The 24,483-nt window shown below is 47.1% G+C and overlaps 1 protein-coding gene across 3 annotated transcripts in view; it reads right to left on the minus strand.

Moving 5' to 3' along the window:
* Positions 1-572: 572 nt before the first annotated feature.
* Positions 573-24,483, minus strand: part of LOC138569199 (histone-lysine N-methyltransferase 2D-like) — a 538,746-nt gene continuing 514,835 nt past the window's right edge. For all 3 annotated transcript variants that reach the window (XM_069646961.1, XM_069646960.1, XM_069646962.1), the window contains one exon: positions 573-1,495. In XM_069646961.1, the coding sequence (XP_069503062.1) occupies positions 1,070-1,495 (426 nt within the window). In that variant the 3' untranslated portion in view covers positions 573-1,069. The remainder of the gene's footprint in view (positions 1,496-24,483) is intronic.

Consider the following 24,483-nt stretch of genomic DNA (forward strand, 5'->3'; position numbering starts at 1 on the left):
TCGCTCTGTTATGGGATTAATGCTGTGACATCCGTTCAAAGCGTTAGCTAGATACGATAGATTCGTTGCTGGAAAATGATACCAGCAATAGTACCACTTCTCGAAGCCCAGCCGCCCGAAAAATCTTTATTTCTTTAAAATGTTCCAGACCGGTGACAGCAATATGCAAACGCTTATAAATCCTCGCAGGCTACCATGCTGGAGAACTACTATTCCGTTCAGGTGCACTTTCCCAACCATACAGTAGACTGCAGGTCATGAGAGAAATCTAAAGTTATCTCTCCAGTGAGGTCTTTGGGCCCAGTGCTATCCATCGCTGTGGATGTTTACTCTGTGGCGATGGATGTGGAAGAATTAACCAACTTTGCATTGTTACTAATCGAGCTGACCCTTACGTCACACTGACCCCAGCCATGGATGCCAATCTGACGTTTCTGGCGCTGGTCTTCATTCATGGACAATGAGGGCTTGGATAATTATGCAACAGGGAGGGCCTGAAGAGGAAAGTAGATTAAGCCAACACAATGCATAGTGGTTACAATCCATGGACCAAGAATAACTGTACAAGCAGATTACAAAGTTGCTCTTTTTTTAATAAAATGCTTACACAACAGGGCCATGTTTTCATTTCCTGATTTTGGGGGAGCCACCAACCTCTCTTCAAACATTCTTAACGAGATTTTCACAAAATGCACATCTGGCGATAGCATCACCATGTTAAAGGGACACCGTATAACCAGTGCCAATGCTGTCCGTTTCAGAAGCACCCTGTACAGCATGAAAAATAAACTGTAAATTTGACTAAATGCTAATGTATTTCACGGGGAACATCCTTCACTCAAAAAACCAGTGCAGAACAGCCATTTGTTTTCTTCACTGCCCACACAGATGGCCAGAGCCACCAACAGCAGAGCTTTGTATGCACCATATCACAGAGGTACACAACTGGTCCAGTGAACAGTCATCTCCAGTGTGCGAGTGCTGTAGTTTTTACACGTCCTAAGTCCAAGATGTCCTAGGTAGCAGTTGCACTCGAATCTGGTAACCCATCTCGGGTGAAACTGGTCTATCAAAGAAGCTCCATTTTGAACTGTCCGAAGCTAGGCAGGGCTGGTGTAGCTTCGGCCATGTTGCCATAGGGTAGGCAGGCTTGGTTGAGTGGAGATTGTGCGTGACAGAGCTGTTGTTGCTGTTGCTGCTGCTGTTGACCAAATAAGGAGCTGATCTGCTGCAAGGTTCCAAGCACTTCCTGCTGGAACCGCTGCTGCTGTTGCTCATGTTGGCGCTCCATGCGGTTCTGCCGTTCGGCCATGACATGTAGGGCCTGTGTCAGCTTCTGCACCTCTGCATGCACCACCTCCAGCTTCTCCATGATTCCTTTCGAACTACCCCCTGCCATGGGCTGTGAAAAGGGTTGTGCACTCCAGTGACTGCTCTGGTTGGCCAGGGAAGACACAGTGCCAGTTGGGATGGTCTGTGTACTGGCATCAACGGGCTTGATAAAGAGAGAGAAATATTAGAACATTGACATTTGTCGACCATAGCTCATGCCTGAACACATTTTCTATTAGGATAGATTATGTATATTACAAAACATCTCTCTATGCATGCAAAGCTTTCATTTTTCTTTTCATTTGCTCAGCCTTACACTTTATGAAAATGTGGCTAATTCTACTTAGGAATGCATGCAAGTCACCCAATTGTAAGCAAAGCCTCACTTTCAGCATGATACTAAACTTGCAACAAGCCCTCTCAGACTTGCTCCCGCTACAGACCATCATTAGTGAAACACCCTGCTTACTCGGCTATAATAATTTAGCAGGCAAACATACTTGCAAAATCACAGATCGCTCATCATTCTGAGAAAAAGCTCATAACGCAGCCACCTATTTTAATAAAAACATGATATTGCTGAGGAATGTACCCGTGCCTCGCAAGCTCAAAACACGGTTTTACTCTCAATAGACAGCTAACTTAGAGGCTAAATATCATCCCAGCAGAGCGTTGGGATCCAAGAACAAGGACCCACTTCTACCCAAACCAAGGAAACAACAGGGTTGGGGGATGAGGGAGAGGTGGGTGTAAATCCTTAGCATACAACAAATCCCAATTGTGTATCTCCCCCCTGCCCCCTCAAAGCCTTGTGACTAAAAAATGATTGCTTCAAATTCCAGCAAACGGCGAAGACCCACCTGCTCAAGATAGCCTTTCCAGATTGCCTCTACGCAATGTGAAGTGCTCTTAGCATCTGACTACTAGGGCATTTTCTCCCTGCAGTTACCATCTTGCACCTGCCTCCAATAGTTTGCTCTGCTTCCCCCCCCTTGTTAGGGAGAATTTTCATTTCTGTGCCAAGTCCCTTTAACCTTAGAGACTCCTAAGGTCTACTGTTCCGAAGAATAGTAAGATGACCCAAGTCTTAAATTTTCCTTTGTGGGTCCAGCACAAACCACCTTATGTGCAGTGCTGGGGGGGTTACATAGTAATTCCTTTAACCCATTCCTCATGTAACATTCTGATACACTAACTAACTTGAATGGCTGGTGGCAGGGGTTTCTTTTTTACTACCTGGTGACCTCAGCTGCAGTACAGCACCCAAGGGTGATGATATTCACAAAATGGCCACGGTCTTGTTTTTTTGCCATTTCTTGTCAGTTAGTTTCTTCTGGGCTTTTACTCTGTTTGAATCAGGTTTGAGTCCTTTGTGTAGTTTGCTTTGGCCGGCGTCAGCCCTGAAGCCCGCCCAGGCTCCAGTGTGTCTGGAAAGGCAGGATGTGAGGGAGGATCCCGAATCTTACCTGCCCTTTGTCTCTAGGTGTGCCTGAATGAAACCAGTTCCAATCTGCTGGCTGGCTGTGCCTAGGGCTGTGAATGAATGGGAACTTGCATAAAAAAGTGAGGTTTTTGGTACTAGAGGCAGAGTCGACCACTGGAGAACAGCATCCGATGCAGAAGATGAGAGAAGACGCCCTCCTGGACCGCGTAGTGCCTGGTGAAGCCCTGCAGCTGTACTGACCCAGTTTTTAAATCCACAGGGAAGTCCCATACGGGACGACTTCCTATTTTGGTACAACCCCCGACTTGCTGCAACTTTCCAAGGATGCAGAATCCCAATACCTGGGGTACCTAGACCCATCTGTGAATGCATGGTCTTCTGAAGTGCGGATCCGGTCAAAACCTTGTGGGCATCCAGAGGACCCTACAGAAGCAGCAAATTCCGCGTCCAGAGTCCCCTCACGAGTCCAGGACCGCAGGATCATGGAAATCCTAACCAGAGCCTTTTGTTCTTCTTTGGCGCTGAGAAAAAGGCGCCAAAACACAAAGACAATGAATCGAAGGAAATCCATTGCTGCCGAGTCCCTCTCTCACGGGTGCTGCCGCCACAGCCCACCAGACATCTTCCCTTTCGTCACCACAACCAAGTACCAGGAGAAAGGGTCTGCTGCACTGCAACCAGCTTCAATTCAAAGGTACTGTGGGGTTTGGGGTACATTATCTTTTTGCCATTTGGGGTGCTTGCTACCTTTGGGTGTGCTATTTAACCCTACTCTGAGTTGACCTCAACTCACTTGCACTGGCCTTTCAGCTTGTGTTTCTTGAAGGTGACTCCTCTTGAGTTGCTGTGATTTCTTTTTGAACACAGACTATTTAAGAACTTTTTTCTAAGAAGAAGAGCATCAGAACTTTGACTTTGCCCATTGACATTGGCTGTCCTGTCTCCCTAAAGGACCTCCTTCTGAACCTATTGGCTTTGGCAGTGCATGTTCCCTTACAGGTTTTAATTGTTGAACTCGTTTAATGGTGGGATAAAAGGCTGCATACATCCTTTAGGAGAATCTAACAGTTTTTATAGAATATCAGTCTGTTTTGATCTAACCCTAACCTTTCCCTCCTTAATAACTCCATACTGCAAAGGTGATATAAAATAAGTGTTATACTGACCTCAAATGATGTCACCTGTAGGTGCTGGAAAATGTGTAACATTTTTTTTATTTGTTTTACTTGAATTTTAATTAAAAAAGAAATTTTCAATTTTTACAAGGGTTTTTCACAACTTAAAGAATCCTGAAGCGATGCCGTGTTCTTCTGAGTCCAGAGTTCTTTCTTCTCTTTCACTTTTCTTATTTGATTTTTAAACGGTACTGACGTCTCCCTCTTTGACAATCGGATTCTGGTTAAACCTTTCTCCGACTTTAAGAGGCCCTCTCACTGGGCCTAACTGGATTATCCTTAGAAAGGCTGCTTCTATTAGCTTCACCATTGTCAGGGACCAACGTGTTGTCTCTCCTGAGATTAGCCTGTTCCACAGAACCTCTTCCTCTAGCATAGTCGCCCCTTGCAGACGTGGTTGCAGATATGTGTCTCTACTTTGTTGGGTCATAGGGCACTGGAGTATTAAATGTTTCAAGGTTTCCACTTGATCAATGTTCTTGCATAGGCGACAGCTGTTGTCCATTGTCGGGCTACGAATAGCTAGAATTTCATGTGTCCTCAGTAGATTAAGTCTAGCCTTCAGGATCGTGCCTCGCATACCTTTGTTAGGGAATTTCAGGCAATAATTTTGCGGTTTTTTAACTTTGTTAAATGTCGCCGGGAGATGGGCCAATAGTTTTAGTGCTGGCTTTTTCAATTTTCGTAATGCAGTCCATCCATTCCATTTTCAGTTTCACACGGTCTGGATTGGATATCAAGTCTTCTTCTGTACAGGCTATTTCACTCAAAATCAGTTGCAGCCTTGCCTCCCAGTTCTTAAAAGCCTTACATGAGCCGCTCTTGAGTTCTTCAGCAATGATGTTCTAGATTGGCAAGGTATACGTCATCAAGATTTTTTTCCATAATCTCATTTTACTTTGTTCTACCAATGAGGCTAAGGAAACGAGCCCCAGTTCTCGCCTAATCGCGGGCATGGATGTAGACTTTGGTAGGCCCAGTACCGACTTCCAGACGTGACCTTCCAACTTCTGCCACATAGTTCTTGGGATGTTTAACGATGCTTCCATGCTGTAAATGATCGCTGGGACCACCTTCCCTTTATAGAAATTGATGGCCGGTAACAAAGAAAATTGGCAAATTTCCTGTCCACCAATCTCGTTTGTGCTGTTAACGTTCTCACCTTGATCCATAGGTGCTCTTGCATTGCTTTGTCTCTGGCCGATCCGTCAATGATCACCCCCAAATATTTGAACTCGTTCACGACTTCGATTTTTGTTTTGTCTAGGTAACATTTTGGTAGTCGAGCCGACTTCTTTGTTGTTTTTTCCAAAACTAGCACTTTTGTTTTTGCTATGTTAATTTCCAGGTTGTTTGTTTCCGTATATCTTGCCAAATTTGCTAATTTGCGTTGGAGTCCAATTTAAGTTTGATCGATGATAAAAGCGTCGTCTGCATAAAGCAGCCGCAATATTTTTGTTTTTCATATTTTGGGTGGAAAGGCTCTGATGTGTTCCTCATCAATTTGATAGTCACCGAGAAAAGCAATAAACAAAGCCGGAGCTAAGCCTCGCTTCACCGGGATCTCCTTTCACAGTGCTCCTTGCTTGTTCAATTTCACCTTGATCTTAGTATCGGCATGCAGTGCTTTAATTTGTTTCAAAATTGACGGAGGGCAATTCCAGAAGTTTAACTTGGCCCACAGTTTTGCCTGATCTATTTTGTCGAAGGCTTTCGACAAGTCTACAAATGCAAGATACACTCTTGGGGCTCCTTCTCTCACTTTCGACCTTCAGTATATTGATCAATAGGATGTTTATAGTGGTGCTCCCATTTTTCTGAAAACCTGTTTGGAAGGTATCATTGCATGGGGCGGTTTTGGCCCAGCTTCGAAAATGGCCCAGTAACTGGGTTGCAAATATCTTCCCCACGATGTCCAAAAGTGCTATAGGCCTATAGCTTTCTGGATCGTCTCGACCACCTTTTTTGTAAATGGGAACAATTACAGCTTTTAGCCATGTTTCGGGGATCATGGTAGTGTTTCTGCAGTGGATGAAGATTTTACAGATCGCTCCCGCCCACGCTTTAGGTGATTGTTTCAGATCTACGTTGGTCAAACCATCCGGACCGGGGGCTCTTGAAGTTTTTAATTTATGGATGGCATTTTCAATCTCGGCCACGTTCGATACATCTACCCACTCTGCCATGACATCTTCCTCATCCTCCGGTGCTCTCTCTTGTGGGAAGTCGAATTGGGCTGTAGATACGATTCCCATTCTTCCTCTGACACTGTATTTGTAATTTCTGTAGCCCTAGACGAGTTCGTTGTTTTAATTAGCGCCCAGAAATCGCTCAATATTTTGTGGTGAGGGATCTCAACATTTGTTTGGCATCTTGTTGATACAACTGGAATTTATGATGTTTTAGCCAATGTTTATATCCTTTAGTTTCCTTCTGCCAATTCTCCCATGCTTCTTTGGTGTTCATTTTCTTAGCAATTCTCTTCCATTTCCGAACAATTTTCCTCTTTTCGACTACCTGTTTGTCGTAGGCATGCTTTGGATGAACAGCCTGTCTTTGTTTGCCACCGGTTGGTCTTCTGAATGGAAGCAACAGCGGGAGATAATTTGGCCGTTCTACAACACCCTGTGGCGCATGTGCTTCAGTGGTCTTTCCATAGTTCCTGGTTATCTTTAGGATGTCTGCTTCCGTCAGGCGTATTCGAGATTGCCGGTGGTTCACCTCCACGTGGAACTTATATGTTGGATTGGCTGGCTGCTTTCCTTTCCATGCACACGTCAGGAGGTTATGGTCACTATGCACAGTTCTTTGGACTTTGAATTCCAGGATACCGATCAGAAGGCCCTGGGAAGCATAGATGTAATCCAAGGTGGCTTTGGAGCTCAGGTTTTCCCACGTCGGGATGTTAACTTGGTTAGGAAATAATGTTTCGATGTTATATAAGTTTCTCGATTTGCTGACCGACCTCCAGGCCTTTCCCCGTTTAACTGTGTTCCCTTGTGGGTCCCTTTCTTTTATATTCAAATGTGGTTCAGACGAATCAGCGTTCAAATCGCCGCACAGGATAATGTCAATATTTTAGAACTCCGAGTAGATCCAATCTACTGTATCCCCCATGTTCCTGCAGTAGGCTTTTGTAGTTGTCCTTTGGGGGTTCCAATATGTATTTATTATTGCTAGTTGACTAGTTTCTTCCTTATCCCACGCTGTTGTTTGTTTGCTCCAGGTTGTCAGTATCACTAGCATCTCATAAGATTCTATTAGTTTCTTTGGTGAAGAGAAACTGGAACCCATTTTTATTGCTGTCAAAAGCCCCGAGGATGGAAGACCCAACAAGCCCTTTATAGCCGGTGATATTTCTACTTCAAATCCATCTAGGGTCGGTTTATCTAATAACCATGTCTCCTGGAGGCACACAATATCCATACTGGTTAGGTCCACGTCACTCGCCACTGTCAGATGTGCGTGACCTTGCGTATTCCATGAACCTAGGGTTAGTCTTTCCACAGCTGCATCTATCTGAGTATTGACTGATCTTGTATGAGATTGTGCCGGGCTCAATTTTCGCTGCTATCTCTGTGATTTCGGATTCAGGGTTGCTTTTAACCATGGCCAAGGACCTTGTGCTGTTGACGACTGCTTTATTTTTTCCAAGTTTCTCACGCGATTTTTCTCTGGTAACTTCCTGCGTGGTGTTCTCCTTGGACTGCAATTAGATACCCTCTGAGACTCCTCTGGGTTGAACCGTGTGTTATACTTTTGCTGATCATTCTCATTTCTTAGGTGTTCTGCTTTTTCTCTCTTTTCACCAGGGTTCCTGTTTTAATTGTTATAAATTGGATGGTGCTGCCGCTTCTCTTGGTCCTCCTGACGGGTATATCTCTTCTAAGATACCTCTTTTCACGCCACTCTTTGCCCAGTCGATTTGCTTGATATCGCTCTTCCGTTCTAGATATGTATCGATGTGTTCATTCCTCCTTGCCTTTTACCTTGCTCAGTTTTTCTACGCTGTTATTTGCAGGTTTTATTTCTGACAGTATGAAGCCGATTTTCTCCAGTTCTCTAACTGCAGTCTGGTTTATATATTGAATTCCTACTGCCTTGACATGAAGATAGGCCTTTGCTGTGTTACCTCTATGATAAGGCTCCACTAACTTGATGTCTTCCGACTTAATACTTTTTAGCGTTGTTGTTTTGCTTATTATTTCTAGGATAGTTCTCCTGTTCAAGATTATGTAGTCTTTCATTGTTTTGGTTTGTTCAATTTTGAATGTGCGTTCTGCGTCCTCTGTTCTAGCATTTTTGCTTTGGTGTCTATTTACATTGTTTGCCTCTCTTTGCTCTGGAGTTGCCTGCCATCTTGATCTCTCCTTATCCTCTTTACTGGCTGTTTTACTACTGAGTCGTTTCTTATTTTCATTGGGCTTTGCATTAGACTCTTGACGCTCTTAAGAGCTTGCCAGTTCCTTTTTTCCATACACTTCCCCCATGTCTTTTCTGCTTATTGACTGTTCTTGTGCTAAGGTGTTTGTTTCCTCCTCCTTTTTTCGACAATGAACACCTCCTGGTCTGTGTCGCCAGGGTTGTCTTCCCAGTGTTGTGAGAGGTTCATCAGATCTGTATCTTTCATAAACTCTTCAGCTGATCTTGGGAAGCCCCTGGTGTTTCGCTTCTTTTTTGCTGAATCAACGGTTTCTGAGCATTCCTTTTCTTGCGACAGATTCTTTGTATTAGACCTCTTTGATTTTTGCTTCACTCCGATGGGTGATCGTAGCGGTGTGATCTCCGAATCTTTGATTGATACTTTGAGTACCCTTGGATTGCTTATAGCTAGGAGACTTGATTCTCCCGTTTTCAATGCAGACGTGGCGCTGGTGCTTGGAGGGTCGCTGTTTTTCTCTTTTACCTTGTCTTTTGTTTCCTGCAGGGCGTCCAGTTCTTTCAACCTTTCTCTGATGTCATTTTGGGCCCGTTGTGTTTGATCCGTTACCGTTTGCCTTTTCTTCTCCGCTTGGAGCGAATCTACTAGTTTTTTAAGATCTTTTTTGAGATCTTCTACTTTTTTCTCCCAGCATTTTTGTTGGTTATTATTTCTTTCTTCTAGGGCAGTAATATATCCTTCAATGTAGGTCATTTTTGTTGTTAAATTTGATAAGATTGAGGTGTTATCATGTATTCCTTGTTTTATCGCCTCATACAGTTTGCAAAAAGGGGCTAGGGCAATCGTAATAGCTGATATGACCGTAACCATGTCCGATTTTTTGGTTCGTGATTCTTTTAGAGTTGATGAAGATAATTCACTGAACCGTCTGGTTTTAGGGGACGGTAACGATGTCACTGGTCTTCCAGAATTTCGGGACCCCTCCATTGATACATTGTCCCTTGAGTGCTTTCCAAGTTGGTCATATTCTGACCTATTTACAGTCATGACTCCTCTACTTCTATGTCCTGGATGGTTATTTGGGTCCTGGACCCCTGATCTAACTGGGGTCAACGGTTCTTGGCTCCTACTCATATGGATTTTGGTCCAGTCAAGGCGATGATCATTCATCTGAGGAGGTTTTCTACAGTCCACCTGTTTGCCTGGAGGCCTTTCTACGTTTAGTGTTTGGACCTGTTGAATTCTTTCCTCCTCTTGTGGGGTCTTATTTCCCTCTCCCGGCTGATCCTTTTCCATTTGCTGTGTTGGAGTCTTTGGCGTAATACTCTCTTCCCCTCGTTTCCCACCACACAGTTGGTTCCTTGCTGGGATTTCTGCTGTATTGGTATCCTTTTGTACTTGATTGTTGTCTATCATTTTCCCTATAGCCAGTGACTTCTGAAGTGGGCGGGGTTCACTTATCGGTGGACCCGATGCTTGACCTTGCACTAAGTCAGTTTTGCGAGATTTGCTGACTGGCGCAATGTCCTGCACAGCTTCCAAAATGTCTGCGTCTGACAGTTGTGCTTCCATATCTAGTTTTCTTTTCTGATGTTTACAGAAGAAAGCTTTTAGAGTGCCCGACATGAGGGGTGTTGGAAGCCATTTCAGTTGCACCGCACTTCTTTTGTAGGGTTTTTGCTTCCTGGTTTCTGCCCCTTTCCCTTGTTTTATTTTCTCTTTTTCTTGTTTTTTTTCTGTAATTTCAAATTTGTCGCGATAGCTTGAGCCTTTCTTTGTGCCATGAGTTTACCAGTATTTTTTCTTTTTGTATTTGCAAGCAATTGTTTGGGCACTAATTCTGAGCCTGATTCTGAATTTCCATCCTCATCGGATTCAATGTTGATAGATTCGGCCTCGTTTGTTCCCAGATCATCATCATCATCACTTTCCTCATCAATCGGACCATATGTCCCTTTATTATTAAGTTGTGTGAGGTTTACAGGCTTTTGCCTTGGCTTTAATCTGTCTTTTTCAGTGGGTAGATTCGGGGTCTTCTGTGCCAGCCTACTCTCCATGTGTACCATAGCCTTTGTACACATTTTGCCCTTTTCTGCTTGCTGGCTCAAGGGCAGAATCAAATTCACGTCTGCCGATTCTCCTGCATGTTCCGTACTCGATAGCCGACTTCGGACAGCCTCCGACTCTCCACTGGCTGCGCTCGGAGAGCTGCCGCCTGCACACGGAGCTGACTCCTCCCTCTTTGCTGACGTGCCTGTGGTCGCCGGCGCCAGCCCCAGCGCCACTCCCGCGACTCCCCAGAGGGATGGCACGGTAGGCGGCACAAGTGCCAATGCGCTGGCATCCCCCCTAGCCCCGCCACTTGTGTCCGTGACCAGTGCGCAGCGCCGCTCAGGGTCCCACAGGAGCCGCCCTCCGGCCGCTACTGTTGGAGACCCGCTCGACATAATGGCGGTTGGCTGCGCGCTGCACGCCATGTCACCCGCATTTCGTGAGGGGGAAGGTGAGTGACTTGCATCCCCGATGCTTATTTTGTTGCTTGCTATGCTATCTTGTGGGGGTGCGCACCCACTCCTTTCTTGTTGTTCTTGTTGTTCTTGGATTTCCTGGATTTTGTCCTCTTCAGCCCTTTGCTCTCTTTGGGCCGAGTTTTTAGGCGTCAGCCCCACACTTACTTGCTCACAATGGGAGTCTTTCATGTTTCGCATCTTTGCAGTAGATTTCATATTTGAGTTTGTGTTTTTAGTGTGTTTGGTGCTTCTAAGTCAATGGGGGCTCAACTCCGCATCCAGGTCTGTGTCCAGATCTGTGTCCACGTCTGTGTCATCGAACTGCTCCTGCTCCTTTCTTGCACTTTTCCTCTCCAGGAACTTTGTTTGCCATTAGGCTCCATACCTCGCCAGCTCCTCGCGGATCCCGCGGACTCCTGCAGACTCCAACTCTCCTCCCAACTCTGCTCACCACTTTGCTCTGGGTGGGAGTTTTTAAGTCCTCCCACAGTGACAGTAGAGAGGGTAGAAAGACTGTAGAGACTCCTGCAGACTCCAACTCTCCTCCCAACTCCGCTCCATATGAGTGAATGACCACATGCTCTATTGTTCACTTTTTGAATTGAATCCTAACTTGGGATTAAGCAGTCACACTCCCAACTTGTTTAGTACAGACCTATCTAATACCAAGAGATAAGTCTTGTGTAGTCCCACACCAGTTGGACGGCACTAAACATCCCTAGTAACCTGCAGCTGGAATGGATTTCCTGACCTTAAAACAGTTTAGGATGAATGTACCAAAACCCTGCTCTTCCTACTGAACTCATCACTTTGGCCTGATCTTTCTTGTTTACGCGACACTATTATGGCAACAGTTTTGATAGTTTGTACCATTCTTCGGCCCGCTTTTCCAAATTATGTAATTGCTGATTGTTAGCCAGGAAATTGTAGTAAACTCCGTACTTTTGTACCCTTTCACTCACTAGGCCAGTTTTGGCATCCCCAGTACACCATTTTTTCGTCTTTCCCTCAAGCACTATAAAACTCCTTGTTAGTATTATATTCTTTGTCATCAGGTATGTCTTCTGCAATCACAGGAGGCCCTCCAGAGGCTTTAGCATCAAATGAGGCTAATTAGGATTTTTAAGCATTTGTCTCTGCCATTTGACTTTTAATCGTTTTCTCTTTTGAGAGCAACATAAAATTGCACTCTTTAAAATATGGACATCTGCACGTCATGACCACTTATTTCTTGCCGTTGGTTCTTCCTTCATAGCTTAACTCTGGTTTGTCATGCTCTTAAGAAAGAATTTTCTTCTGGCAACTATCCCTTGATAGGTTTGGATGGACCCCCAATCTTTTTGCTTTGTTTTTGAGCCTGTTCTGACTTTTTGATATGAAGTAAAGCCTTCAGCTTCACTTCCCCTGGCTTTTACTAATTTTGTTATGTGGAAACCGATTAGTCCTTCAAACTGTCAGTTCTGGGAAACCTTTTAACACTGCACACAGCATCTAGCAATAAATGAGGATACAATTGTACCACCATAGTCTTTTACACTTGGGATTTTAGGTCACTATTATATGTGCCTAAAGACAAGCTGGTGGCAGTAATTAAATTTTTACCATTTTTGTGGTGTTATTTCTAGTGTGCACATTTTGCGTTTACAGTGTATGGCTACTGAACAAGGGTAGCGCCCTAAAGTGGATACGCCACAGGATTTTTTGGTGTGTCTGTGTGTCGGTCGCCCAGGAAGTGGGTGGGACTGTCTGGTCCCACTCCACATCTCCGGTGCCACAAAGTCTGGGCGTGGGTCATGAGTGAAACCAATAGTTGTCCCTGATTAGACAACTACTGACTGTTTGAATGGTGCACCTCTTTACCATTGGTTGGCTCGGACTTGCTTCCAGGCTGGGCTTTGGATAAGAAGAGGACTCCTGCAGCCATTTCTTCAGATCAGCGTTGGAGCCAAGAATTTCTTGTAGAAGAACAGCCAAATGAAGATCTGAAGAAGACTCCCAAAGAGCCTAGCATCAATTACTGCGTCTGCCCGGTGAAGCCCCATTGGACTTCCTGATCTGCGAAGGTCCTGTGCAGTACTTCAACCCCTAGACGGGTGGGACCAACCAGTCTCAACATGTTCTCAAGGATCCCGCTGTCCTTCGGCAGATTTCCCTGGAACACCCAGTGGGACTGTCCAACTCCCCAGTGAGCTACCTCACTAGAAACATCACTGTGCCACGTTTGCACCCGTAAACTTGGTGGCCGCCAGAACTCGCCTTCCCCCATATTGTGAAGTATCCTGAAGAGGGCTGCACCGGTGAATTTTGCATTTCTCAATCGTCAAGCGTTGCACTCTGCTCCTGACCCGACCAGAACTTCCCTGTTCACGATAACTAGGGTGGCCTCCTAAAATCTGTCCACTATGCCAGATTCTAGAAATCCATCAAGTTGATGCTTTGTGGTGATGAGGGGGGTACGCAGGTGTTGTTCACTGGTGTAGCAGTAGCATTCTATTGAAACAAAACACTGATCTGATCTGAAGGTGGTAGTTGATACAACAATTGCCTACTCTTATTAAATATGTAAACATTTGAGAGGGCGCTAGAGGGCCATCCAAGATGGCCGACTTGGTCTAAGGCTCCCGCATCGCCCCGTATTAATCCTTCGGAATCCTCCAGTTCCCGGTGAATCTGTGTGCCAGCCCGGAGATCCTTGTCTTTCTGGGCTCCCCAGCGACATATCTGAATTTTGGTGCCGAATCGGTGCCCTCAAGCCAAGTCCCGGCCTACGCGGCTCTGCCTCCGTGCCCCGCGTAGCTGGCTTGCGGGACGACAGCCATCCTGAGCCCCGCCCCCTCTCCAGAGGTAACCTGATCCTCCCCCCTGAAGCACAGCTGCGACGGGGGCACCATGGGGCCGACGACAAATCAGCACCTATGGCGTCCACAGGCAGACAGCGTTTCGGCGAGGGTTCGAGGCCCCCCTCCCTCCCCCATCAGATGCCAGCGCTCGAGGGCAGATCGTGGCCACGAGTTACCCAGGCAGCCGTTGCCGACCTCGGAGGAGACGGCGCTCCGAGAAAAGATCAGCTGCTCCCTCACTTCGTCTCCGCCCGCTTCCATCGCACCGGCTCCGGCATCCAGCTCCAAGGCTGTGGCCAGTTGAGCGGGAAGCACAGCGGCGGTGGGGCTAAACTACCTCTCCCTCCCCTGCTCTGTGCCAACTTACAAGTGGGGGGCTTATACGGTCTGGCGGACAGGCGGCCGACTCCAACGACGGCACCATGGCCACCTCCCCCCGGCTTCGCCCACACTCTTCCGAGCCCACAGTGGACATCATCGGCCCAGCGATGGGAGCCGAGCTGGGTGCTGGGAGCCCCCTCCAAGTCTCATAAGCACCCAAGGCGACACAGGCCTCGAAGAAGGAAAGGCTGTGCGAGCGCAGAGGTAAGGAGTTGGGGGGGGGGGGAGTCTACATCTCTCCCCGCAGGGGGCTGGTCCCGCATATGGCCACCCCCCCTCCTGCCTCCCACAAGCAAGACGAGTTTAACAGTGGGCTGAGTGACGGAGGAGGCCCTCCTTCACAAAGACGGTGCAGAATCCCAGAGGATGTCCAACTTGACCATGCTCTATCTGTGACTTGTGCCTTGCGACAAACACACAAACAGGGCACATTGGGCCTCACCTCACTAAGGTGGGCAACTTCATCCTGGTTCAGGAGAGCCAACAACGCCGGAAAGAGTACCCCACCCGCATTGAAGTCCACAGAATCCATCCCCACTACCCAGAAATATTGGATTGTGAAGCCTCTCCCCTTATAAACCAGCAAGACCACCATCCACAGCAAGCAGTGCCCAGTCCAGTCCAGTGAAAGGCCCTCGAGGTGCCTTAGTCATAGTCTGGTCACAAGCAGCCGACAACAGACATTCCCATTCCCGCTGTCACGATGGGGAAGACTGACAAGTCCCAGAGGAAATTAAACTTTGAAAGCGGCTCGACCCCCAGAGCACCCCTCTCCCAGGAGGACCTAGCTTCAGTGTCTCAACAAGATGATTCTATTGGCAACTCCTCCGAAATCAAAGAAATCCTCCTTGACTTGAAGGCTGGCATTGGCAATCTGAGCAATAAAATGGATGGTCTGCGTCTAAAGTCGACCTCCTGCAACATCGTATGGACTCTCATGCTGAACGCATGAACGATATGGAGCAGAGAGTGTCCAATCTCGATGACAGTTCAACAATTCTAACCAAAAAAGTATCTCAACTGGAATCACAAATTAAAACAACCATTGCCAAATGTGACTATTTAGAAGGCCGTTCAAGAAGGAATAGCCTACGGATAGTAGGAGTGAGAGAACATCAAATGCAGGAGAAAATGGAAGACTTCGTTGAGTCCCTTTGCATCAACCTATTCGGACGTGATGCTCTGTCCCACCTTTTCATAATTGAGAGGGCTCACAGAGTTCCCGCGAAGAGACCAGCACCGGGCTCCACGCCGAGGCCTATAATAGCGAGGCTATTGAATTACAGAGATCGGGACTCCATACTCCAGCTTGCCAGAGAAAAAGGCGATCTAAGTCACGATGGGGACAAAATACACTTCTTTCCCAACTTCTCCCCTTCAGTGCAGACGCAACGGAAAACATTTGCCAGCGTCAAGCAGAGACTCCATAACAGTCAACTGATGTACTCAATGCTCTATCTAGCGCGCCTTAGAGTTCAGCACGAGGGGAAGGTCCAGTTCTTCCAAACCCCGGATGAAGCAAATCTATTCTTAGACCGATTGGGAAGCCCAGATCAGAACCAGGCTCGCCCCAGACCTCAGAGGGATAGAAACCCCAGGACACCTCCATAAATGGTAATTCAGGGCAGCGACTCTGAATCTATCTTGCAGCACAGATTAAGCCGGAACGTACACACATAGCGAAAGACAGGGCTGGGACACTTGGGAGGCCTCGTGCGCCCCTAGCACAGCTTCTGTTAAGTTGTTTTTTTTCCTAAATTGAGTTTTTTCCGCCGAGGTGGAGGTTCATTCCTCAGTATGGTAACTCCATGGACCATTTGGGTTGTTTGTTGGTTAATGAGGGACCTCTCGGTGGGCCAGTTGGGGGTTGCCCACCCTTTGGAGAGTAACGTCTTGGGCCTGTTGGGGTTAGCCCGTAGACCGAGCCCTCAGAGTTCATTGGGAATGTTCAGCGCTGCTTGTCCCCGACCGTCCTGTTCCCCACCTGCGCCCTGCTCACTGTCAGTGCCGTAGCCTGAGCCAGGCTCCCGTCCTCTGTGCACTGACCCTGGAACTAGTCCAAGTACAACCAGTCCATCGCTGTCCACTGGAATGGTAAATTGGTCCTATATAAAAGCTAACTCGCCCCATTCAATGTCTTAACGTGGAATATAAGAGGCAGCAATATCCCAGCCAAAACCAGAAACATTTTGCATTACCTCAGACGCCACGAAGTGGACGTGGCCTTGATCCAAGAGACTCACCTCACCCCAGGGAAAGACCACCAGTGGGCCAAGAGCTGGGGATGCCACCGATACTTCTCATCCTACTCTACATACTCGAGAGGAGTCGCTATTCTCATACACAGGATGCTCAGTTTCCGTCTACTGCATCCGGCAAAAGACACCGAAGGAAGAGCGATCTTGGTGTGCGGCATCATCGCAGGTCAGAAAATGACTTTCATTAATTCATATGCGCCGAATGTGGATGGCCCTGATAATTTCGGTTGGGTGTTGTCTCAGCTCTCCACTCACGACCCTGCAACAATTATTTGGGGTGGGGACATGAACACAACTCTGGACCCTATAAGAGACAGATCAAAGGCCACACAGTAGCCGCCCTCTAAGGCTAGTCTTCAAATAAAGGAAATTTGCAAAGCGTTTGATCTTCAAGACGTTTGGAGAGTATCTAAAGGGGAGCTGCAAGATTTCACCTTTCACCACAACACAAGTTCCCGGATTGACTATTTCTTCATCTCAACAAATGACCCCCTGTCGTGTGGCCGGTGTTGTATTCATCCGAGAACGCTCTCAGACCACTCATCACTTTTTCTTAATCTCAAGCCATCCAACTCCACACCTCCATTACAGCGCTGGCGCTTCAAAATGGGCGCGCTACGTGATAAAGTCTAAGCCTCTGAATTAAGGGAGGAGATAGACGTGTTTCTTGAAGCCAATTTAGGCTCGGTCCCCTCAGCAAGCACAATCTGGGAGTCTTTGAAACGTTTCATTAGAGGAGTTTGCCACGCCAAAGAAAATGGTATCCTCAAGCTCATTAGGAGCGAGCTTAAAACCAGCGAAGACAAATTAAAGCTTCTTGAGACCCAGATCACGAACACGTCCGACCCAGAGTCAGCTGCAGCTCTGAAAATGGAACTGCAAAAATTCAATGCCGCGGCTGAGCGGGAGGTCAAATTCTTAAGCCGCACCAGCCAAGTCCGTCAATACGGCGAGGGCCAAAAACCAGGGGCCCTTCTGGCGAACCTAATCAGAGCGGACAACAAACGGTCCCAAATCGAGAGGATTCGAACCAAGCAAGGCGAGGTGGTCCATACCGACGAAAAGATTGCAGAGGAATTCAGCCTATTCTACCAAGATCTTTGCTAAACTCCCAAAAGATTCAAACGTCCCACTGGAATATCTAGAAGACACAGAGCTCTACTGGGTCGAACAACATCTGCGTGAACCTCTGAATGAGATGATCTCACAGGAAGAGATTAGAGCTGCCATAAAGACCCTACCCTCTTCCAAGGTGCCAGGCCCCGACGGCCTAACGGGAGAATTCTACGAAGCCTTTGCAGACACCCTGGCTCCTCTCCTGGCGGCTGTGTACGAAGAAGCGTTAGAAGTGGGATCTCTCCCTCACTCCTCCTGTGAAGCCAATGTCATCCTTTTGCACAAACCAGGCAAACCACCAGAAGAATATGCTTCGTACCGCCCTATCTCCCTGCTCAACCTAGACAATAAAATACTCGCCAAGGTTTAGCCAAAAGGTTGATGCCCTTGATGCCTGCTCTTGTACTAGCGGACCAAGCCGGCTTTATACCAGGCCGCAACACGACCTTCGGCATCCGGAGAATGTTCGGAATCATCGAGGCACTAGACCCCACAAATCAGGCAATTGCGGTCCTCCTAGATGCCGAAAAAGCGTTTGATTCGGTGGAGTGGCCGTTTATGTTCATGGTTCTCACCAGGATGGGACTGGGTGCTTGTTTCATCAAGCTTGCCTCTCTCCTGTACACCAAGCCACAAGCTAATATCATTGTAGGCACCGCAAAATCAGCTTCAATAAACCTGCAGCGAGGTACGAGACAAGGCTGCCCGCTTTCAGCTTTAATCTTCGCCCTGGTAATGGAGCCATTAGCCTCCAACCTTCAGGAACTCCGACAACAGAGGGGACTCATCATCGGCCCACACAGGCTCATCGTCTCGCTATACGCTGACGACGCGGCTCTGTTCATACGCAACCCTGAAGTTAACCTGAACCCGGTCATGAGGGAAGTCATCAAATTCGTAGCGGCTTCTGGATTAAAAATCAATCATTCTAAATCCGTCGTCTTTCCACTGACTCGAGCCACAAAGCAGTTTGCAGACAAATTCAAACTCGCATGGAAAACCGCCAAGGTTCGGTACCTGGGGATACAGCTATCGCTGGACCAGCACGAGGTGTTTCGAGATAATTACGAGGAAGTGGTCAAGTTCCTACAAGACAAGGATTCACGCTGGAAGACGCTTCCACTAACGCTCTGGGGTAGGGCCTCCTTGGTCAAGATGGTGGTCCTGCCTAAATTACTGTACCTCTTTAACAATATTCCTCTGCTACTACCGCAATCCTTCCTGAAAAGGCTGAAAAGCTTGGTCCTTGAGTTGCTTTGGGCGGGCAAACCAGCCAGAGTGGCGCATTCAATATTAACACTTCCCGTGTCCAGCGGGGGGCTAGCCCTCCCAGACATGGAGAAATACTTCTGGGCAGCTCAGGCTCAATATCTCAGCCATTGGAATGCGACGCAAACAATCCGCCCTCATGTACAAGTGGAACGAGCCCTAGCAACGCCCAATTTTCTGACTGCAGTGGTCTTTAGCCAGATCCCCGTGCCTTGCCCCACGATGAATGTGATGCTCACGACGTACAAGGTCTGGAAGCCCATAAACTCTGGGTGCAAACAAGGTACTCTCCTCTCTTGCCAGTCAAGTTTATTCCTGGAATCCCCCTAACTACAGAGAAAGTCTTTCACCAATGGGTCGATAAGCTTCACATACAAACTCTAAGGGGCCTTTTTACAGAGGAAGGCTTCCTAACGCCAGAGCAAGCAAAAATGAAAGGGGGCAACACTGCACTGGAGGTGTTCCTCTATTTCCGGACTCGTTACACCCTACAATCCCTTTTGCCAGACTTCACGTGTCAACCACCTACCTGGCAACTGCTGCATGATGTTATTCAGGCACAGGGTGACGGCAGGTTGGTGTCGCAAATTTACAAAGCATTCATCTCTAGCACGACCCCCGCCAACACAGGCGCTAAAACCAGATGGGAAAGAGCACTAAAGACAGCCATTTCAGATGAGGATTGGGGCTACATCCTGAATCAGACTCAGAAAATCGCACTTAATTCACGTCTCAAACTTATCCACTTCAATTTCCTCCACCAAACCTACTACACACCTGAAAAAATTAACAAACATCACCCTGACTTTGTCCATCTGTCCTGGGAATGTCCTGAAATAGCTCCTTTCTGGAACCGTGTGCTGGACACAACGACAGCGATCGTAGGAGAAGCAATACACCCGAGGCATACAGCAGCGCTGCTAGGTATGACAAGGCTGATTTCCACTCCATCAAGGAAGTTGACTGGCGTTCTTACTGACACTGGCACGTAGGAGAGTTGCCATGGCATGGGGCCGGGGCCCCCCCTCCTTCTTATGCAGCTTGGCGTAAAGACTTACTCTACTACCAGGATATAGAATCAGCCTTTATAAACTTCTACCTCTACACGCCCGCCCGCCTGACATATGGGGCCCGTTGATAATATTCTTGATGAGTGAAGCACGCTCTACTCTTAAAGTTTGGGAAGACTCGTGCCCAATACTTAGAGATTTATAGAGTACAAGAAGAAAGATGGTAATACTTGGATGTCGTTTGTGACTGATTCCTTGCAGAATTTGAGTGGCTGGGTAGAAGGCAATAATGTAACCACTTTTCAAGGCATGAGCGATTTGGGCATGCTGGAACATATTTTTGGTTCTTGTTCCCCTGAGCTTAAGCAGCATTTGGCAGATTCAAAGTAGTTAGTGGTGCTGCTGCTGATCTTTGGGTTTCCCATAGTGTGTCCCATAAGGACAACATGCTTCTGGTAAGCATGAGGAAGGGAAAAAGCAGAAGGAGAAAGAGGGAGGGTCCACAGAAGAATCCTCTTTCGATAAGGCCCACAACAAGTTCCATAAAGGGAATACGCTACATGAACATGGAAAGGGTAGTGGGACTAACTACGCCAAGCATGGACACCAAGTCTCCCTAAATGTAAAGATCCAGTGGATTTTGTTTAGTCCCGGGAGCAAGTGACCATGTAAAGGGGTGGGAGGATCCCCAGATGTAAGGGTAAGAGCACTCTGTGAATCTGTCACTTCCTTATGAAGAAAAAATCCTTACAGGGGCATCCCGTGGGATAGGGTCTGAGGTAGTTTTAGTTTCCGTGGGAACCTAGAGTTGCTGAGGCATATGCCTCCATAGCTGAAAATCCCAAACACTACTTTAAAGATAGTGTGCTGCTGGCAGATGGTGTACATACCTTTGCCATTAGGGACACTGGGCCTGGTTGTACTGTAGTGGGTTCCAATTGGATACATTCAGAGGCTTTGGTGAGATCTCCTCTGATGGCCACTAGGTTGGCCGATTCCCCCCCCTCTTATGTTGCCAATTATGCCTGTCACTTTAGCTGTGAATGGGGGGGTGGTCAGTATACCAGTTAAAATGTTTCCAGGGACTTGCCACTATAAAATTTTAGGGAATGACCTCAGAGGCTTGTGTGGGACACTGCAGAACGTCCATGCACTAGGTCTCAGACCAGCCAAAGGGGAAACCTAAAGCTAAAGGAGAGAAGAAATTAAGAAGAGGAAACGAAAATATTCCCCCTAACTCACCTACCACTGAGGTGGAGGTAGTAGTTCAAGTCTCTGAAACGGAAGAGGGGCTGCCTGGTATACTCAATCCTCATGACCACCCTGAACTCCCCTCAAGGGATGAGTTCAGGAAGGGCCAACGGGAGTGCCCATCACTTGAAGGCCTAAGGAGAAGCCTGCTCCCAATTGGAGGGTGAAGTCCCTGGGAAGCATAGGATGTATTGGGAAAGAGGGCTTCTGTTTAGTGAGCCCACAGAGTCCTCTGAAGGAGACCATAAGAGGTTGGTGGTTCCCCTTCAGGGGAGACACTTCCTCATGCGTCTGGTGCATGAGGACCCCCCTTGCAGGCCATCTTGGCATCAAGAAGACTACGGAGAGGGTGAGTATTCACTTCTATTGGCCTCAAATGGGGGCACAGATAGAAAGTATTCAGTATGTCATATTTTGGCACAATTGATGCAAAAATACAGGTGCTAGGGAGAATTCTCAGAAATGTGCCAATTTACTCTACCTTAGAGACCCCCAGCAACTTTGCTGGATTTTGAGGACTTGATTTGTTTTACCTGCAGAGAGTGAGACCCTTTTTCCCCACTCTCTCTTGTATTTTAATGTGATTTTTGTACTCAGTGTTTCTTTTGGTGGTGGAGTCTGACAAACTCCATGGGCATCATCTTTTACATTGTGTCACACAGCACCTTTAGTGCAGTGACACAGGGAAAGTCTCTTAGATTTCCCAAGGTTTAACTACCTTCTCTGGGAGGAACTCCTGTTTCCCAGAGCAGTAAAGTGAAATTGACTTTACTTACATTTGTAACTTTCTAGACCCAGCACACACTATCTTACAATAGGGTGCTGGAGGGGTTACCTAGTATCCCCTTTGTCTATCTTCTCATGTAACATTTTTATGTTACCCTTTCCTCACTGAATGGCTGGCGGCAGTGCTTTCATTTTTTGTACTGTGGTGTGCATTTACTGTGTGCTGCGTTCGCAGCTGCAGTAAAGCACCCAACGGTGCCATTTTTGTCAAAATGGCCCCGGTCTTCTTTTTTCGCCATTTCTTAGTGGAAAGGTCCTTCTTGAGATTTACTCTGCGCGCCAAACCAGGTTCGGTCCCTTTGTTCGTTTTACCTTTGGTGGGATTCACGAGTGAAGCCCGCCTCTGGCTCCAGGGTGTCTGGGGTAGGCAGAAAGTGAGGGAGGTGCTCGAAACTCGCTCTGCTTAGTCTCTTCTCTGTGATGATTGGCTGGCTGACTGTCCGGCAAAGAACAGCCACCCTGCTGCGTGAGTGACAGCAAGGCTGGAATGAAATCGAGAGAACTGTAGAAAAGGCAATTCTTTTGGCTTGGAAGGCAGAGTCGACCACTGGACGAAGGAACCAAAGAAGAACTTGAAGAGGACGCCTGCTGCAACTCCTGGACCGTTGGTTTGCCCGGTGAAGCCCTGCTGCAGTGCCGAAACGCCAAGTTCGCATCGACAGAGAAGCCCCTGCAAGGATGACTTCTGCCCTTGAGTTGATGGGACCAATCAACTCCAAAGTAAGCCACCTGGACATCCATCTCGAAGCTTGTTGAATTTCCAAAAAGTTGCTGCTGGAAACCGTAGAGCCAGGGAGAGGAACACCAGATTGTGTGCGTTGCTTTTAAGTTGGCCAAGAGCTCCAGGAAGATCCTCTGCACTCCCAGGAAGCAGGACTGACCGAACCTGAGCCCCCTCAACGGAGTACGGGACCCCAGAAGCAAGGAAAGTCCATCTCGACAGACAGGAACCGCAGTGTTGCTATTTGCGGTATACGCGAGAAGCTGAAACATCGAACAGCCACTGAAAGTGAAGTTTGCTGGTTGTGAATTTTCACCGTCCCAGTGCAGTGCAGGAATCCCCCTACGTCCTCCCTCTTATCCCCCACGACTGAGGCCCAGGAACAGTGAAATCTGCAGAGCTGCACAGGAACAGGAGTCATCTGCTGCATCTTTTCTTCACTTCAAAGGTACTGTACAACGTCTAAGAGAACTTACCTCTTGCTGTAGAGTTGCTTGCATCTTCTACCTCTCATAAGTCTAACAGCTTGTGGCCCTAAATTGATTCATCTTTTTCTTCAAAGACTTCTGAAACCTTGTGCAAAGACTTTTCTACTTACCTTCAAAGAAGTGCTTCAGCCTATCTAGACTCTTGCCTATTGACTTTGGCTTAGCCTGTTTTAACTGAATGACTCTTATTGGGGGATCTGCAAGTATTTGCCCGTTTAAGAAATATTTGTGGTATCTTGTTTGCTCTAATAATCTTTCCCTTTGACTTGCTCTTAACTAATTCTGAATGCCAATAGTAATACATAAATGTCAACAGCACCCTAGCAATGGAAGTCACCTGAGGGTGTAGGTCTCTGCTGTATGCCATCCCAAATGGGCATTTACTGTTTCTGAACTAAGAGATGTTATTTTGAAGTATATTTGTGTGGTGTTTAACAGTGCACCCATCTGAAGAAGGCTTACATTAACTGACTGGTAAATAAATTAATAATTGTTTTATCAAGAAACCCTGTGTGCAAGTATTTGCTGGGATACTTGTCACTTTGCACCTCTGTGTAACTCGCCTACAACTCACATTGACCCCTCTTGAGATAAGCCTGGCTACTCGTCCACACTACCGACCTGTGTAGTACAGACTTATAACAAAGGTTGGGTTACTACTGCCAGGAGGTCAGGGTTGTTTTAGTGCACCCTATGGGTACTGCATACAATCTTGCCTAACAACATGCTCCATTGGAACCATTACCTGTAGTTGGTATACATTTGCGAGGGTAGGGATTGACGTTGTTGGTCCCTTCGACATCCTCTGGCAGTAGGTTTATCCTTGTTGTTGATCATGCCACAAGATATTCTGAAACCATCCCCTTGATGACTGACTGCCAAGTCAGTTACAAGAGAATTATTCTGCATATTTACTAGGGTTAGTTTCCCTAAAGAAGTTGTGTCAGACAGATGCAGCAACTTCATTGTCCAAGTACATGCAGGCCATGTGGAAGGAATGTGGGGTGTAATTTAAATGTTCATCGGCAACCATTCACAGAATAAGGGCCCAGTTGAGAGGTTCAACAGGACTCTCAAAAGCATGATTGGTGCTCTGGGGGAGCTCCGGAGGGGAAACTGGGATTTCTTGATGCTATACTTACTCTTTGCCTACGAAGAGGCATCTCAAGAAGGGATTAGCTTCAGCCACTTTTAAATGTGTGGTCACACTATCAGGGGACTCCTTTCCATAGTCAAGGAAGGATGGGAGAGGTCCACTCCTCCCGTCAATACCAATATAGTGGACTAAGCGTTGGGCTTGAGAAAGAGGATGGCCTTACTGATGGCTCAGGCCAATGATAAGCTGAAGGCTGGACATGCACTGGTCAGAGATTGGTAGGACCATAAATATTCACTTGTGAATTTTTCCCCAGGCCAGGAAATCCTGATTATGAATCCTATAAGGCCTAAAGATTTACAGGACAAGTGGCCAGATCCTTAATGCATTATTGACAGACTAGATCAGGTTAACTATTTGGTGTG

The sequence above is a fragment of the Ambystoma mexicanum genome, chromosome 2q, assembly GCF_040938575.1.
Source record: "Ambystoma mexicanum isolate Mex_15411 chromosome 2q, UKY_AmexF1_1, whole genome shotgun sequence".
NCBI classification, from domain to species: Eukaryota; Metazoa; Chordata; class Amphibia; order Caudata; family Ambystomatidae; genus Ambystoma; species Ambystoma mexicanum.